General features: G+C 42.2%; 1 protein-coding gene across 1 annotated transcript; it reads right to left on the minus strand.

Annotated features, from left to right (window-relative positions):
• Nucleotides 1-12,419: 12,419 nt before the first annotated feature.
• On the minus strand, nt 12,420-14,366 carry LOC119478890. Its single transcript, XM_037753914.1, has 2 exons — nt 14,289-14,366; nt 12,420-13,377 (listed from the first exon to the last, which is right to left on the minus strand). Exon 2 carries the CDS (start codon nt 13,374-13,376, stop codon nt 12,420-12,422), a length of 957 nt encoding a protein of 318 aa, XP_037609842.1. The 5' UTR covers nt 13,377; nt 14,289-14,366.
• Nucleotides 14,367-16,849: the final 2,483 nt, after the last annotated feature.

Raw genomic sequence — 16,849 nt, forward strand, 5'->3', positions numbered from 1 at the left:
GGATGTAAACTGCAACTTGACTGGTTGGGGGAGGCAGACAACCGTGAGGTGGTAATTCTTGTTTTGTTTTTTTCAAAGATGAAACAAGTTTATTCATTTCATCAATGTTTAAGTATTTTGAGTTAACTAGTTTTAAAATAAGTGAGCTGACTGAGATATTAACAAAAAAAACTTAACTAACGTTAATGTTAACAGTCACTTTCATTTTTTAAAACTTAAACATGTTTCTGTGGTTTTCTGTCCACATTTTAAGATGAACAAATATCTGTTACTGCACTGGACAGTGAACTCATCATTGTAGTAAAGAAGAGAGACTGCAGGTATTTTGTCATATTAGTATTCAACAACTGTCTTTGACAGAACCTCTTTAACATCTCACACAATAAATAAAAGTTCACAGTGTTCCTCAGCAGGGAGAGAAAACTGCATGTTCACATGTTATAATAAATGCAGAAGTATATTCTTCTTTACAGTCCCAGTAGCTACAGTTTGTGCCTCTCATGTCTTGCCTTTAAACTCAAGTCACAGAGCTAAGCAGACAATTTTCTGACTATCTTTGAAAAATTCATATAGTCCTTCATCAACAGCACTTAGAGCTGTTTTGAAGACTCCACAAAGACTCTTCTGAACATCTGTTACAAAATAAAAACATGTTTTAAACACTTTACCAAGTTGTGATTGTATTTCCAAATCCAGGTTGCTGGAAACACCATGTCCTTGCTCTTTTTTGTAAAACACAAGCAAAACGTTCGCACCTTTTTTATGATATTTCAAGTGTATATTGGAAGAAACATCAATATAAACAAATGTAACTCATATGATAATATATTACATTTTAAAATTGTTCTTCACATTGTACTAATTGAGCAATAAGATGTGTCATTTCTGGCTACCATCTGTGTTTGGATTATGAAAAAGAGTTGCACAAACTCAGGAAAATGGCTGAAATTATTTTTGATTGTGCAACAGACAGAATAATTTTTCATCCAGATATTCAGAAGAATTTTATTTGTATAAGTCTGTAAAAGAAAACAAAACAGAAAAAATACTTAAGTCTTATACTAAATAGATTTATTAACATGATTTAAACATAAAGCTGAGATCTCTCCATTCCTACACCACCATGTTCTTGTTTGGTTGGCTTCGGCTATGTTACTAGATTAGGTTTGACACCCTTCATTCACCTCACAACCACTCATCCGTCTGCTGACAAACTGATAACACTGATTCACACACCTCAGGCCTGTACTACGAAGCGAGTTCAACATACCCAGGGTATCTTCTCGTTATCTGGCTTCACTTAACCTAACAAACGAGATCTCGCTAAACTGTACTATGAAGCTGGTTATCAACTCGGTAAGTCAACCCAGGGTTTCTCAGTCTGGATATGAGCGCGTTCACGTGAACGAGGAGGTGTTTGCAGCATCTGACCAATCACAGACATGAACAAGACTACTGACAGACAGGCTGAGCGGCACATTTAACAAAGGAAGAGCAAACTATATTAGACAAATACGAAGAAGTTAAACACTTAATCCAGACTAAAAGTAACACAGTTGAAGCTTCCAAATGCAGGAAGAACAGCTGGAAAAAGAACAAACTCCTGATGTGTGAATGCGTAAATTAACAGACGTATTAATTTAACACTCTGAAAAGCTATTTATATTTAGAGGAGTATATTCGACTTTTGAGTGTTCCGATAATTTAATAAGTCTGTTAATTTACGCATTCTCAAATCAGGAGTTTTTTCATTTTCCAGCTGTTCTGTCTGCATTTAGCAGCTTCAACTGTATTACTATTAATCTGGATTAAGTGTTTAATTTCTTCGTATTTGTCTAATATAGTTTACTCTTTGTTAAATGTGCCGCTCTGTCCGTCAGTAGTCTTGTTCATGTCTGTGATTGGTCAGATGCTGCAAACACCTCCTCGTTCATGTGAACGCGCTCATATCCAGACTGAGAAACCCTGGGTTGATTTACCGAGTTGATAACCAGCTTCGTAGTACAGTTTAGCGAGATCTGGTTTGTTAGGTTAAGTGAAGCCAGATAACGAGAAGATACCCTGGGTATGTTGAACTCGCTTCGTAGTACAGGCCTCAAGTGGTGGACACACTGCCCGTGTAGTGGGTTGGAAATGCTACATGTTTAGTTTTTATTTAAACAGACACCCCCTCTATTTTTTGTTAATAATTGAACTATTCTAACAGTTTTGACACAGTCCTTATTTCAAGGTATTACACCTTCCCATCAGTAGGTGGCGCTGTGGTGCTACTGTGGATCCATTAGGGAGACTGTAGCTACATGCTCTGCTCATGCGCAGTTCATAAATAAACAAGCTGTGGCTTGAGCTAAGACGCTAACTTTGGTGCTCTCTCTATCAATCCACAGAAACGATATTTGTATATATGGCTACACAGTGCTTCCTAGCCTGTGTAACCCTTGCTGCCGGTCCAGATTTCCCCTAGGTCTGGTGCCAGTAACAATTGGGGGCTCGTCCGCGGATGAGTTCTAGCGTCACTGCCTGGTGAAGTGGGTGCTGAGACGACGTGAACCCGTGTCCAAAGCTTCAGGGAAGGCTTCCATCCAGGGCGTCATCCAGAGAGCGGAGGCCACCGGTGTAGCGTCATAATGGCCACTGTCACCACACGGCGGACGCTGGCCTTCAAGATCCAGAAGAGACTTTCCATGTTGAATTCAAGTCAGCTACTGGCAGTTGCGAGTTCAATTGATGATGGCAGCGCAACTAGCGATGTTGATGACCTGAATGAACCAGAACTGTATGACCTGATTGTTGATTACATAAGAGGTGAGAGATTGGGAGCCCTGGAGGATGAAGGCATGGCTCAACTCCTCCTCCTCGATGACATGCTGAGTGACATGCTGACAACAGACACCACAGCGGTTGGAGCTAGCCAGACCATACCCCTCGAGATGGAAGCTTCAACAACCCAACAACAGGGTAGCTCCACTCCACCACATCCAACTACACCAACCACAGACATTCCCACACATCCATTGCCCGAGACCAGAGACATTCACACACTGCCAGCACCTATGGGAAGAGACCGTGGTATGCCAGCTAGGAGCCTCGCCACTCCAGTATCGACCAAGTCACTCACAGCAGGTGTTGGGGGTGCTCCCCCTGGTAGGGTGAGTCTGTCTTTGAGCGTGGGAGATCAGGTAATGAGGTTTAATGATGTTGCAGCTCTGCTCCCACGCAGAGAGTTTAAGTTACATGGTGGACAAATCTCTGATGTTGGTTTTGACATGTCATACAGCAACCTTTGTAAACAAATCGATGAAGGTTTGCAAGAAGGGTTTACTGAGTCAGAGGTAATTCGTACTGTGATTAAGATAATAAAACCTGGTACATTCAGAGAAATGTTAACTCATAAAGGTGATTTAACTGTTGATGTGTCACACCTGAAAGAGGATGAACAAAGGATTGTCAGTGATATGTTGTATGAAGAGTCAGATGTATTTGCTAAGGACGATTCTGACATTGGTTGCACCCCAAGTTTGAAGCTGAAAATCCACCTAAAGGACGAAATACCAGTCCAAACGTCCTACAATTCTGTTCACAAGCCCTTGTAAAAGGAGGTAAAGGATTATGTCCAGAACCTGCTCGACCATGGCTGGATCACAAAGTCCACCTCACCCTATTCGTCTCCGGTGGTCTGTGTCAGAAAAAAAGACAAGAACTTGCGTCTGTGTGTTGACTTTCGGGGCTTGAACCGCAAAACCATCCCTGACCGCCACCCTCTTCCACGCATCCAAGACCTGTTGGATAACCTGGGGGGCTACTCACGGTTCTCAATACTCGACCAAGGCAGTGCTTACCATCAGGGCTTTGTCGAGGAGAGTTCCAGACCCATGACCGCCTTTAGCACGCCATGGGGGCTGTACGAGTGGATCCGCCTCCCATTTGGCCTTACGAACGCCCCGGCGGCATTTCAAAGGTGCATGGAGGGAGTCCTTGACGGTCTGAGGGATGAGTGCTGCTCTCCATACTTGGATGACGTGCTCTGCTTTTCAAAGACTTTTCGTGACCACGTTGACGATCTGAGGTGGGTGCTCTGTCGCCTTAGAGAGCATGGTGTAAAGCTACGCCCAAAAAAATGTGAGCTGTTTAAAAAGTCAGGTCCGGTATGTGGGGCGCCTAGTGACCCGTGAAGATGTTCAGATAGACCCTAAAGACCTTGAGGCAGTTCAGCATTTGAAGGAGAGAGAGCCAAATAATGTGGGAGAGGTCAGAGCTCTCCTAGGGTTTCTAGGCTACTACAGAACTTTCATTCAGGACTTTTCTAGGATAGCCAGGCCACTGTTCCAGCTAATAGAGAGTCCTAGAGAGTCTAGCCAGAGAGTCATCCTAGCTAAATCTAACAAGACCAAGCCAAAGGGCACAAATAGTGGTCAGCTTTCATCCAAAGCACCTGTTCAGTGCACACCAGAACACAGTGCTGTGGTGTCGCGCCTTGTTGACATGCTAACCAGTCCACCCATCCTGGCCTACCCAGACTTTGAATTACCCTTCGTCCTTCACACCGACGCATCAAATGAAGGTCTGGGGGCTGTGCTCTATCAACAACAGGGAGACAAACTCTGTGTCGTTGCTTATGGTTCCAGGACACTTACGCCAGCCGAGAAAAATGACCATCTCCATTCTGGCAAGCTTGAGTTCCTTGCATTGAAGTGGGCCATCTGTGATAAATTTAGAGATTATCTCTATTATGCACCTACCTTCACCGTATTCGCGGATAATAACCCCCTTACTTACGTTTTGAGCACTGCCAAGCTGAACGCAGTTGGACATCGTTGGGTGGGCGAGTTAGCCGACTTCCATTTCACCATCAAATATCGGCCAGGCAAGTCAAATGTGGACGCTGACACCCTGTCACGATATCCAGTGCAACTTCACAACGCCTTAGAAGAGTTCACAGAGTCTATGTCTCCAGATGTAGTCTCTGCCATCTGGCAGGGGGACAAAGCCATGAGAGAGAATGATGTGCCATGGGTGGCTGCCTTGCAGCTGCTTCATGGTGCAGATGACACACCTCCGGAAGGCATTCCAGTTATCACTCCAGGAAGTGTTCGAGCTGCTCAGAAGGAAGATGCTCCCATATGCGAGGTGATAACCCTGAAAAAAAGGAGGATGGAATCCTAATGATAAAGACAAAAGACAAATGGGACGCGAGACACGCAGACTAATACATGAATGGAACAGACTCAAACTTGACAAGGGAATATTGTACAGGCAGACAGGACAACGAAAACAGTTGGTCCTCCCCAGTAAGCTGAAGTCGACTGTGCTAAAGCACCTGCATGATGATATGGGGCATGTCGGCGCAGACAAAGTCGTTCACTTGGCGAGAGAAAGGTTTTATTGGCCTTTTATGCAACGTGAAATTGAAGACTACGTCATTCGCCAGTGCCAGTGTGTTAAACAGAAGCGGCCAAACATTCCCGAGAGAGCACCTATGGGGTCGATAACAACCAGTGCCCCCTTTGAACTCATCTCTGTTGACTACCTCCATCTAAAAAGAGTAAAGGTGGGTATGAGTACATTTTAGTCCTGATAGACCACTTTACTCGCTTTGCTCAAGCCTACCCGACCAAGAACAAGTCAGGCAGAACGGCAGCTGAGAAGATCTTCTATGACTTCATTCCGCGCTTCGGGTACCCTGAAAAGTTACATCATGATCAGGGCCGGGAGTTCGAGAACCACCTTTTCCAGAGACTCCAGCAGCTTGCAGGGATCACCCACTCTCGAACCACCCCCTATCACCCGCAGGGGAACCCCGTTGAGCGTCTGAACAGGACACTTCTACAAATGCTCCGCACTCTGCAAGAGGAGAAAAAGGCTGAGTGGAAGGACCACCTACCCCACATAGTCCACGCGTACAACTGTACGACACATGAGGGAACCGGATATTCACCATTCTTTCTCTTGTATGGTAGAGCACCACGGTTGCCTGTTGATTTGCTCTTTGACCTGAAACCTGAACAAGAGCCACAGTCCAGACAAGAGTACGCACAGAAATGGGCTTCTCGCATGCAGGAGGCATACAAGATTGCTTCAGACAACAGTGGAAAGTGTTCAGCTAAGGGGAAGAAATACTATGATCGGCATGTTAAAGGCATTGTGCTGCAGCCTGGAGATCGGGTGCTTGTCAGAAATCTGTCGGAGAGGGGTGGCCCAGGCAAACTTCGTGCTTACTAGGAAAAGATAATTCATTGTGTTGTTGAAAAGATTGGAGATGGACCGGTGTACAGAGTTCAGCTAGAGACAGGAGACCAAACCCTCCGTGTCCTGCATCGTAACCTTCTGCTACCTGTTAACGATTTGCCCTTGGAACAAGACGAACAGAGTCAGCGTGCACCCAAGAAAAGACAAAAACAGAGAGATAATCAGATAAACAACAGTGAGACAGTGGAGCAAGAGTATGAACATTCTGATGAAGAGGAGGGATACACATATTGCCTCAGGACCATACCAGTGTATGAAAGGAGGAGAGTCAGACCCCAAATGCCTCAGTCTGAACCACACAGTGAACTCAGTGCTGTAGCTCCAGAGTTCCAGCCAATGAGGCAAGCAACAGTGACAGCTCAAATGCAGCAGCCACCTGAGCCTGACCCAGTTGCAGTGACAGATTTAGTGCCGATGCTGGCACCGGCTGCTACACCACCAGCTGAGGAACTACAGGAGGAACCAGCGAGGGATGACACCATGGAGGACGCAGGTTCAGAAGAGCAGGTAGACAATAGTGAGCCTGCCACAGGGCCATCAGAGGATGAAGTGTCGCCTGTGAGGAGGTCAACCCGAGCAATGAAACCTCGAGAAATGCTCACATATGACCACCTAGGACAACCTTCATATCAGCCCTGGAGGCCAGGAGCAAACCTTATGTTTGCCTGTGTCCCTTACCCCATGCCGTATTACCCAGTTTTTCCTGGACCCTGTTACTACCCAACACCAGTATGGACATGCTAGACCTGTGGCAATGTTTACAGTGACTGAAAAGACAATCAGTTATAAAAATACAATAGACTGTACATTGACAATCAGACTTAGACTCTTGACAGCTACACATTACTTGTGTTATTTTGGTCCTAGATGTCGGGAGACATCTTTAGAAGCAGGGGAGAGTGTAGTAGGTTGGAAATGCTACATGTTTAGTTTTTATTTAAACAGACACCCCCTCTATTTTTTGTTAATAATTGAACTATTCTAACAGTTTTGACACAGTCCTTATTTCAAGGTATTACACCTTCCCATCAGTAGATGGAGCTGTGGTGCTGCTGTGGATCCATTAGGGAGACTGTAGCTACATGCTCTGCTCATGCGCAGTTCATAAATAAACAAGCTGTGGCTTGAGCTAAGACACTAACTTTGGTCCTCTCTCTATCAATCCACAGGTACGGCAAAACTCATTTTTCGATCTTTAGTTTGCATCAGCATCAAATGTGAATGTAATATGAATCGTTTGGTAATGTTGTAACATGATTTTGACATGTTTGGGAAGCGTAGCAAGCTCCACTTCGTAGCTAATTGTTCCGACGAAGCTCGCCATGTTGAGTAGTTCTGTCCGTGAACTCCAGTTTACACAGTAGTTTTGTAAGTGTAATAAAATGTATTCCAAATGTTGAAAGAGTATTAGCCAGCCATCTGTGAGTAAACACGGTGATGAGTAAGATACCATATTCAAACTATTTCCACATCTCCGGTCACTTGCTAACATGTCGTGGTCGTACCATATTAGCAAGTGCTGCTGTGAAGTGTAAGTGTGTGAGAGAGTATAATGTGTAAGAATGCTGTAGGAAGGTTTTGTGTCTAATGTGATAATGCTGAATGAGTGTTAGGTGAACTGTATATGTTAATATGTGAGTGTCTGTAGGTATTAGGGTAAAGTGAATGTGTGTTTTGAGTTACAGTATATATTAGTATTTTGAGTTGAGCTAATTTCTGTTTATGGGGAATATAGTATGTTAAATCATTTGAGCTCATATGCACTTTTAAGTCAGACAGCAAGATAATGTGACTGTGAATTGTATGCAATTGTATTCATAAATAAACAAGCTGTGGCTTGAGCTAAGATGCTAACTTTGGTCCTCTCTCTATCAATCCACAGAAACGATATTTGTATATATGGCTACACAGTGCTTCCTAGCCTGTGTAACCCTTGCTGCCGGTCCAGATTTCCCCTAGGTCTGGTGCCGGTAACACCCGCATCAGGCTCGCGTGAGTCTCGCGTGCGTGTTGTTTTTTTATTTCGGCGTCCATGTTAACAGGTTAGAGTGGACACACTGCCCGCATGAGACGCGCGTCTATTTTATAGAATAGAAGGGTCGCCTATTTTACACGCGAGCCTCTCGCGTCTCAGCTGCGTGTCCCAGCAGCAAAGACAGTGAGGTGATCTATGACAGTATATGGACATCATATCAGCTACATAATACAGTCTTACATGTCTAGACATCTGTAGAACATGTCACAGACAGTTGAAAGGGATCTAGTGACCTGTATATTAACATCATACCAGCAAGGACTTTACTACAGTTTTACATGTCTGGACATCTGTAGAATATGTCACAGACAGTGAGGTGATCTAGGACTGTATATTAACTTCATACCAGCAAGACTTTACTACAGTTTTGAGGTTTATCTGTAGAATATGTTACGGAGATGAAAAAAAAAGTAAAGTTAAGTAAACTTGTTTTTAAATCAACACTTCCTGCTTTCATTTCAAAATAAAAGCCCTCAGGCGTTTTTTTCTATAGACAGAATCCCTTCATTTGTTAACACAAGGCTTTTATTCTGAAATATGAGCAGTCAGTGCTGTGAAACAAGCAGTAACTTTGGGAGCTCAAAAAATTGATAACGTTTGGGGTTTAATAATCAACACTTCCTGCTTTCATTCGAAATAAAAGCCCTAAAGCGGGTTTTCTTTGCACAGAATTCCTTCATTTGTTAACACGAAGCTTTTATTCTGAATATGTGCCGGACAGTGATATGGAACAAGCAGTGACTTGGAAAGCATCATAAATGAATACAGTAGGAGTTTTAATTCTGTATTATTACTATTATTTACTAATCACCACACGTTTCTGAACCTTTTTCTGTCTAAAATAAATATAAATTATATTTATCATGAAGTTAAATGGCCATTAAAAGGCAAACTATGTAGAAAGAAAGGGATGACAGCAGCACCAGAAACACAGCTGACAGGTAGCAGACATGCTCCCGACAGGCAGCTAACTCGCGTATAGTGTGAACACACTAGGTGGGCATCACGCAGCCACGACGCGACGCTGCCCATCACGCGAGCCTGAAGCGGGCAGTGTGCCCACGGCTTCAGGCCTCTGTACTACGAAGCGAGTTTTCTCAGTCTGGATATGAGCGCGTTCACGTGAACGAGGAGGTGTTTGCAGCATCTGACCAATCACAGACATGAACAAGACTACTGACAGACAGGCTGAGCGGCACATTTAACAAGGAAGAGCAAAACTATATTAGACAAATACGAAGAAGTTAAACACTTAATCCAGACTAAAAGTAACACAGTTGAAGCTGCTAAATGCAGACAGAACAGCTGGAAAAAGAAAAAACTCCAGATGTGAGAATGCATAAATTAACAGACTTATTAAATTATCGGAACACTCAAAAGTCGAGTATACTCCTCTAAATATAAATAGCTTTTCAGAGTGTAAAAGATGAATGGATAATTTATCTTTTTACCCTGTGTAAAAATTTTTGTGTCTATAACTATTTAAACATCCTTTCCGCTGCTTCCCCCTCTGTGGCCGGTGTGAAACAGGACTCAAGAGCAAGTAAAAACAAATAAATATAAAAACATAGTTCAAAGCGGTAAACACCCTCAACATAAAGTCCGCTGTCATTCCTATATTTGTCAGTTTAAACTGTGTTGTTTTTAGTCTGGATTATGACTTAATCTTCTTCGTATGTGTGTAATATTATCATACAATCACCGCACTCAGCTCTGATTGGTCAGCAGGAGGTGCTTTCATGCAAGTTGATCTCTTATCTGGAACATAACCTGGTCTGGAGCAGGTTAGCTGTTCAGCATAAGTAACCATGGAGATCTACCCCAAGTAAGAAGTGAACAGCTTCGTAGTACCGAAAACCCAGAGTTAACCCTGAAGTTACCTCGATAACGCAAAATCCTGCTTCGTAGTACAGGCCTCAGAGGCCTGTACTACGAAGCGAGTTCAACATACCCAGGGTATCTTCCTCGTTATCTGGCTTCACTTAACCTAACAAACGAGATCTCGCTAAACTGTACTACGAAGCTGGTTATCAACTCGGTAAATCAACCCAGGGTTTTCCAATCTCGTTATGAGCGCGTTCACATGAACAGGGAGGTGTTTGCAGCATCTGACCAATCACAGACATGAACAAGACTACTGACAGCAGACAGACAGGCAGAGCGGCACATTTAACAAAGAGTAAACTATATTAGACAAATACGAAGAAATTAAACACTTAATCCAGGCTAATAGTAATACAGTTGTAGCTGCCAAATGCAGGAAGGACATCTGATAAAAGAAAGAACTCCGGATGTGTGAATGCGGTAAATTACAGATTTCTGAATTTAACGGTTAAGTACACTTGTCTAAATATAAATATAAATATAAATAGCATTTAGGAGAATAATAGATGTATGGAATACACTTCCGCGCCAAGGAAATAAGCCGGTTCGGTCGTGCTACGGTTGCTAAAAATAGTAACACACTACCAGAATATGTCTGATGATCCTCGCCTCGAAACCAGTGTCACCCAAACCTCATGCCATTAACATTTTTGTTAAACACACATGAATAGATGGTTCTAAGGTGGATTTTTTATCGTTGCCGTTATAATGACGGTCATTTATCATTATTATCGCTATTTCCTATTGGCTTATATTATCGCAGATCGTCGAGCTATTAATGCTATAAATAGTAACATTAACGCGCTACCAAAACACGGCTGATGATCATCGCCTCGTATCCCGCGTTGTAATGATATGAAAGATGTAATTGGCTTTATTTATTAAGGCGGTTCAAACGGTGTGTTAATATTGTCTGTTGTGCTTAATCTATGGTAGAAATTAAGCAGTGTGTGCTGTATGTAAATATTACAATATTTTTTTTATCCCAAGCAGTTGACTATTAACTTTATACACTTGCCATTGTGATTAATTAATAGCCTATCATTTAGGAACAGGACAGAATAGTTTATATATAATATTATAATATAATTTAATATAATGTAGGCTAATAAAATAGATTATTATTAATACTATTATTACTAGAAGAGTATATATATATTTATTGTATATAATATAATTCAGTGGTATGCTATACATTGTATTTGAATGAAAAGAACACTTGTATTGAGTCATCTTAATAACATATTTATTATAAACAAATTTTAAAAAACAGTACAGTAATAAAATCAGTGCAATCAGTGGTATATACCATTTATCAACAATAAAATCAACAGGAATACAATGTAATGGAACAAAATAGAACAGAATATATATATATATATATATATATATATATATATATATAATACAATAAAAAAATATATATTATAAATACTATTGTTACTAGAATAATATATATATACATATAATGCAATATAATAAATATAATATAATATAATACCATATAATATATATAATACCATGTAATAGAATAGAATAGAATATGGTATCGTATAATAGAATATAATAGATTATTATTAATACTATTATTACTAGAATAATTATATATAATATAATGCAATATAATAAAATATAATATAATACCATATAATATAATATAATACCATGTAATAGAATAGAATAGAATATAGTATCGTATAATAGAATATAATAGATTATTATTAATACTATATTACTAGAATACAATACAGTATATGAAATAGTATATAATACAATACAATATAGGCTAATGTGAACAGAGTTATCAGGGTCGAGTATCTTTTTTTGTGCCATATCCCCGGGCTTCAAGTGCAGCCCTCCACTCAGCCCAGAGTCACGGTGGCTGTGGCCTGGCAGTACCAATTCCCAAAGTACTGTTGGTGGGTGGCAAGGTCCCGCTCCCTCTGACACTGCTTGCAGGTGATGGCGTCACTCTTCCTAGAGTATTTCCTCTTCCTTTTGCCACTCTGTTCCTCCTCCTGTCTTTTCCTCTTGTGGTAATTTTGAGTGGTGTAAGGCACATCTGTCAGGGAAGAACCTGCAGGAACCACAGATTGGAAGGCAGGCAAGAGAGGTTGTGGTGCAGGCAGGTGAGGTTGGGCTGCACACAGGAGAGGTCTGGGCGCAAGCAGGAGAGGTCTGAGAGGTTGGGGAGCTGCCTGGAGAGGCGGCTCGAGAGCTGCAAGGAAGGGCAGCCTAAGACCAGCAGATGGAGTTATGTCAGTCTTTGTTTTAGCTGGGCCATCCCTGCAGTATTAGGGGGGCAAAACAAAGATGTGGGGATTTGCCACACTGCTGTTAGGCATACAGGGTCTGCCTTTCCTTTCAACTGCAGGAGGCAGGCTCTCTGGGCTGACGAAGGTGATTTTTGAGGTGGAGATGGCCTGCTCGCAAAGAGGCTGAGGGCCGTGGTGAGGTGGAGAGCAGCTGTGTGGAGGTGGCAGCTCGCAAAGAGGCTGAGGGCCGTGGTGAGGTGGAGGGCAGCTGTGTGGACGGTGGCAGCTCGCAAAGAGGCTGAGGGCCGTGGTGAGGTGGAGGGCAGCTGTGTGGAGGTGGCAGCTCGCAAAGAGGCTGAGGGCCGTGGTGAGGTGGAGGGCAGCTGTGTGGTGGTTGCAGCTCGTGAAGAGGCTGAGGGCCGTGGTGAGCTGGAGGGCGGCTGTGTGGTGGTTGCAGCTCGTGAAGAGGCTGAGGGCCGTGGTGAGTTGGAGGGCGGCTGTGTGGAGGTGGCAGCAGCAGCAGTGGCAGGTTGGCTCTGGCTTCTAGCGGATCTCACCTCCCGCTTGACCTGAATGGCATAACGGCCTGCAGGATAATGTGAGATGTACCCCTGGAAGGCTCTTTTGTTGACGAGGTTGTTGTGTGAATCAGAGTTTCCTGACTCTTCTGACATTGATGCCACCACATAACCCGCATACCCCAATGCATTTTCTGCCACCCATTGAAAAGTTTGGCCCCTGAATATCCCAAACTGCATCTGATGTTGGCCCAGGACATGCTGCATATTCTCCGGGTCTCCACCGCGACGCAGAACAGCCATCTTCGCAGACTCTTTCACCCTCTCAGGCGACAGAGCCCGCACCCATGGCCTGTTCTCCCTCTTAATTCGTTTTGCTTCCTCTGTGTCAAAGAGGCTAGCATGGCCATCCCCCCTCCTCCTAAATTTAGGCTCCATTCTGTATGATTGGGGGAAAAAAAAAAACACAGTTAGAATATGCTTGGTCTGTCATCTTATATTGTAAAATTATGGCCTGCTATATGTTATGTTCTAATTTCTTTCTTCTTTCTTAATTTCATATTTACTTTTAGTATATTTCACTACAGAATAGTGATCCAGCAAACTAAGAATGTCATTGCATTGATAACTTGTTTATTTATGCATATGACAATACATCCTTGTATCCTGATCTCCAATCTAGCTAAACTAACATAAATTACACTCTGTGTCCATTACTTCTCATGCAAGAGGTTATGCAATATGTTGTTGCCTCTGTCTGTCTGTGATACAGTGTTTTCTAATAATGTACTTACTATACAGAATCTGTAAACAATTTAATTTTTTAAAACTAGTTACCAGGTGAGTACCTTACTGGACCTATGCATTACATGTCTTATTCTCAACTGCTTTACAACCTGTAACTTAACACTATAACATTCTGAAACAATTCATATACACAGGGGCTAAATTAGCATACTCAGCAAAATACCAAATACATAGACTGATTCACACATAAAGAGTGGAAACATAGATTACGTTGGTAAACTGTGGACTACGTATTTTCTGTCTTGTACTATTGATTAACGTTAACGTCAGTGTTATTACCAAATAGCCAGCCCGATATTAACTGTAGACCTACATAATCCCCTATATAAACAGACAGGCTAACACACTAGTGTTGTCAGCTGCCTAAAATAAAGCATAGTGTCATGTCAGCTGACGTCAGCTGGTTATGAATGGAGAATCGTTCGCGACTTCAACTAGTGTGAGATAGCCAGGTTACGTGGATATGACATTAGCTTGCTAGCGTGCTGGCTCGCCACCAATGTAAACCACATATTTTCAATAAATGGTTGACGATGAACTTACCCAAAATATAGCGAAAGACGTCGGGTCGAAAAGAAATTCTGGTGAAGGACTTGACTTTCTGTTGAAGGGACCTGACGTTGATTTCTAGAGGCGTGGCAACGGACGGTGATTGACTGTCGCCATTCTTGGTAGCAGGGCGGTCAAATCTTGGTCGAATCTTGGTAGCGATACGCAAGATGATTGGCTCTTAAATGATGGATGAGCTCGACCGACAGGGAGCGCCATACCCTACAGCTACTAATTTGCGTCTATGAGTATTTAAACATCCTTCCACCTGCTTCCCCCCTCTGTGACGGTGTGAAACGGACTCAAGAGGAAGTAAAAATAAATAAATATAAAAATATAATTCAAAGCGTTAAACACCCACAACATAAATCCAACTGTTCTTTTTGCATTTGTCAGCTGTGTTGTTTTTAGCCTGGATTATGACTTAAACTTCTTCATATGTGTGTAATATTATCATACAATCACCGCACAGAGCTCTGATTGGTCAGTAGGAGGTGCTTTGATATGAGTTGATCTCTGATCTGGAACATAACCTGCTCTGGAGCAGGTTAGCCGTTCAGCATAAGTAACCATGGTGATCTACCCCGGTAAGAAGTAAACCAGCTTCGTAGTACGGAAAACCCAGGGTTAACCCTGAAGTTACCTCGATAACGGCAAATCCTGCTTCGTAGTACATGCCTCAGGCCTCTGATCTATGTGAGCAGACCACACATACGTGTTTATAGACAACATCAGTGCCTTTCCCAAGGTCCTAGTCACCTGGGAATCAAAGTATTTCCGAGCCATGCTTCTACGAATACATCCATCTGTTGAGATTTTGTCTGTGGTGAGCTCGGAAAAATGAGGAGGCCAAAAATGTCCTAATTTTTCCGAGCGTCCTAATATTGAAGGTGCGTTATCATAAAAATTGTCCTCATTTGTCATGAAAACAAGTACACACACACACACACACACAATGGATTGTCTCATTTTCTGTTCTATTTGTTTTTGTATGTTTATGCTTATGTAAAGCACTTTGAATTGCCTTTGTGTCTGAAATGTGCTGTATAAATAAGTATATGTAAGGGATAATGTACAGCGAGCCAGTCATTGCTGCACCCCCCCCGACGTGTAGCACAGGGATCTCTCATCGTCCTGAAGGGGATTCTATCACTACAATGATCCGCTAGCTGTACATTAATACCACTTATTACACGGCTACTTACTGAAGATTACAATACTTTGACACAAAAACGGTCTGCCAGAGTCCGACATCAGAACTGCACCCATAGCAACGGTCTGCTATACATAGCAACGGTCTGTTATAAAGAAATTATAGACCGTAGAACGCCGTGATTGACCAATCAGAATCGAGTATTCAACACAGCCGTGTAATAAACTTGCCTAATTTAGGATTGTCTTTTTGGGGCAGCAGTAGCTCAGTCCATATAGGGACTTGGTTTGGGAACCGAAGAGTCGCTGGTTCAAGTCCCCACATGGACCAAGTACTGAGTGTGAACTGATAGCTGGAGAGATGCCAGTTTGCCTCAAGGGCACTGCCGAGGTGCCCTTGAGCAAGGCACCAAACCCCCAACTGCTCAGGGCGCCTGTCAGGGACAGCCCCCTCGCTCTGACATCTCTCCATTAATGCATGTATATACTAAGTCCTGTTTGTAATTTTCCTGTTAGGAAATTACAGCCCCATAAAATAGAGCCTTCTATGAGGTTTCCATATCCTGGATCATAAAGGGCAATTCACCGGACCTGGAGATCCTGGTCCATACAGGACCATTCACTGCCACCAGTCTGCTTACATCTATAGTAGCATGCAGCGTTGACCAGAAGTACTATATTCTTCATAGTACTGCTGACCTTTTCCATGTCATCCAGTGGAATATCATAATTAAATTTGACATAAACACTTCTATTATTTTGACAGATAATCAAGCGTGAGCAGCAGAAGCTAAGTGTAGCTAGCTGACTGCACTGTGAATGTTTACACACCGCTATCAAACGGGCTTATTTCACTTCAGTACAGCACTAATATAGAGTATAGTATATTATAATAATAATAATAATAATAATAATAATAATAATATAGATAAGTAACTCCAGATGCATTGAAGAAAATCATTTATCTACATACTGGCTTTTTAGAGGATATCAAGTATCTATGTATGTCATAGAAGAATCAATATTTAATATTTCTTTTTAGAGATAATCAATCTCAGTAAATCAATTTCTGAAAGCTTTCAGTAAGTGTACCCTTTATTTTTTACCCAGGTTTCAATGCAATGCAGGCTTGTCTTCAATCTCACTCTTTGCAGCCACAGCCAAACCTGCGTGTATTACTTATTAACAATCAGGTTATGTTATGTTATTATTTTTATCAAGACATCCTGCAGAATAAAGCTCAACTTCCAATTCTCACCTCGGTACTTTTTACATCTCAGTTTGACTCTGACCCACGACCTCAGCATGGCAACAGGACTTTCAAATTAAATGGTTCACGTCCCCAACAATTAAATCATGATCAAATGGCATTATTTGAAACAAAAAAAAGGCTGAACACTGAA

The sequence above is a fragment of the Sebastes umbrosus genome, chromosome 2, assembly GCF_015220745.1.
Source record: "Sebastes umbrosus isolate fSebUmb1 chromosome 2, fSebUmb1.pri, whole genome shotgun sequence".
NCBI lineage: Eukaryota > Metazoa > Chordata > Actinopteri > Perciformes > Sebastidae > Sebastes > Sebastes umbrosus.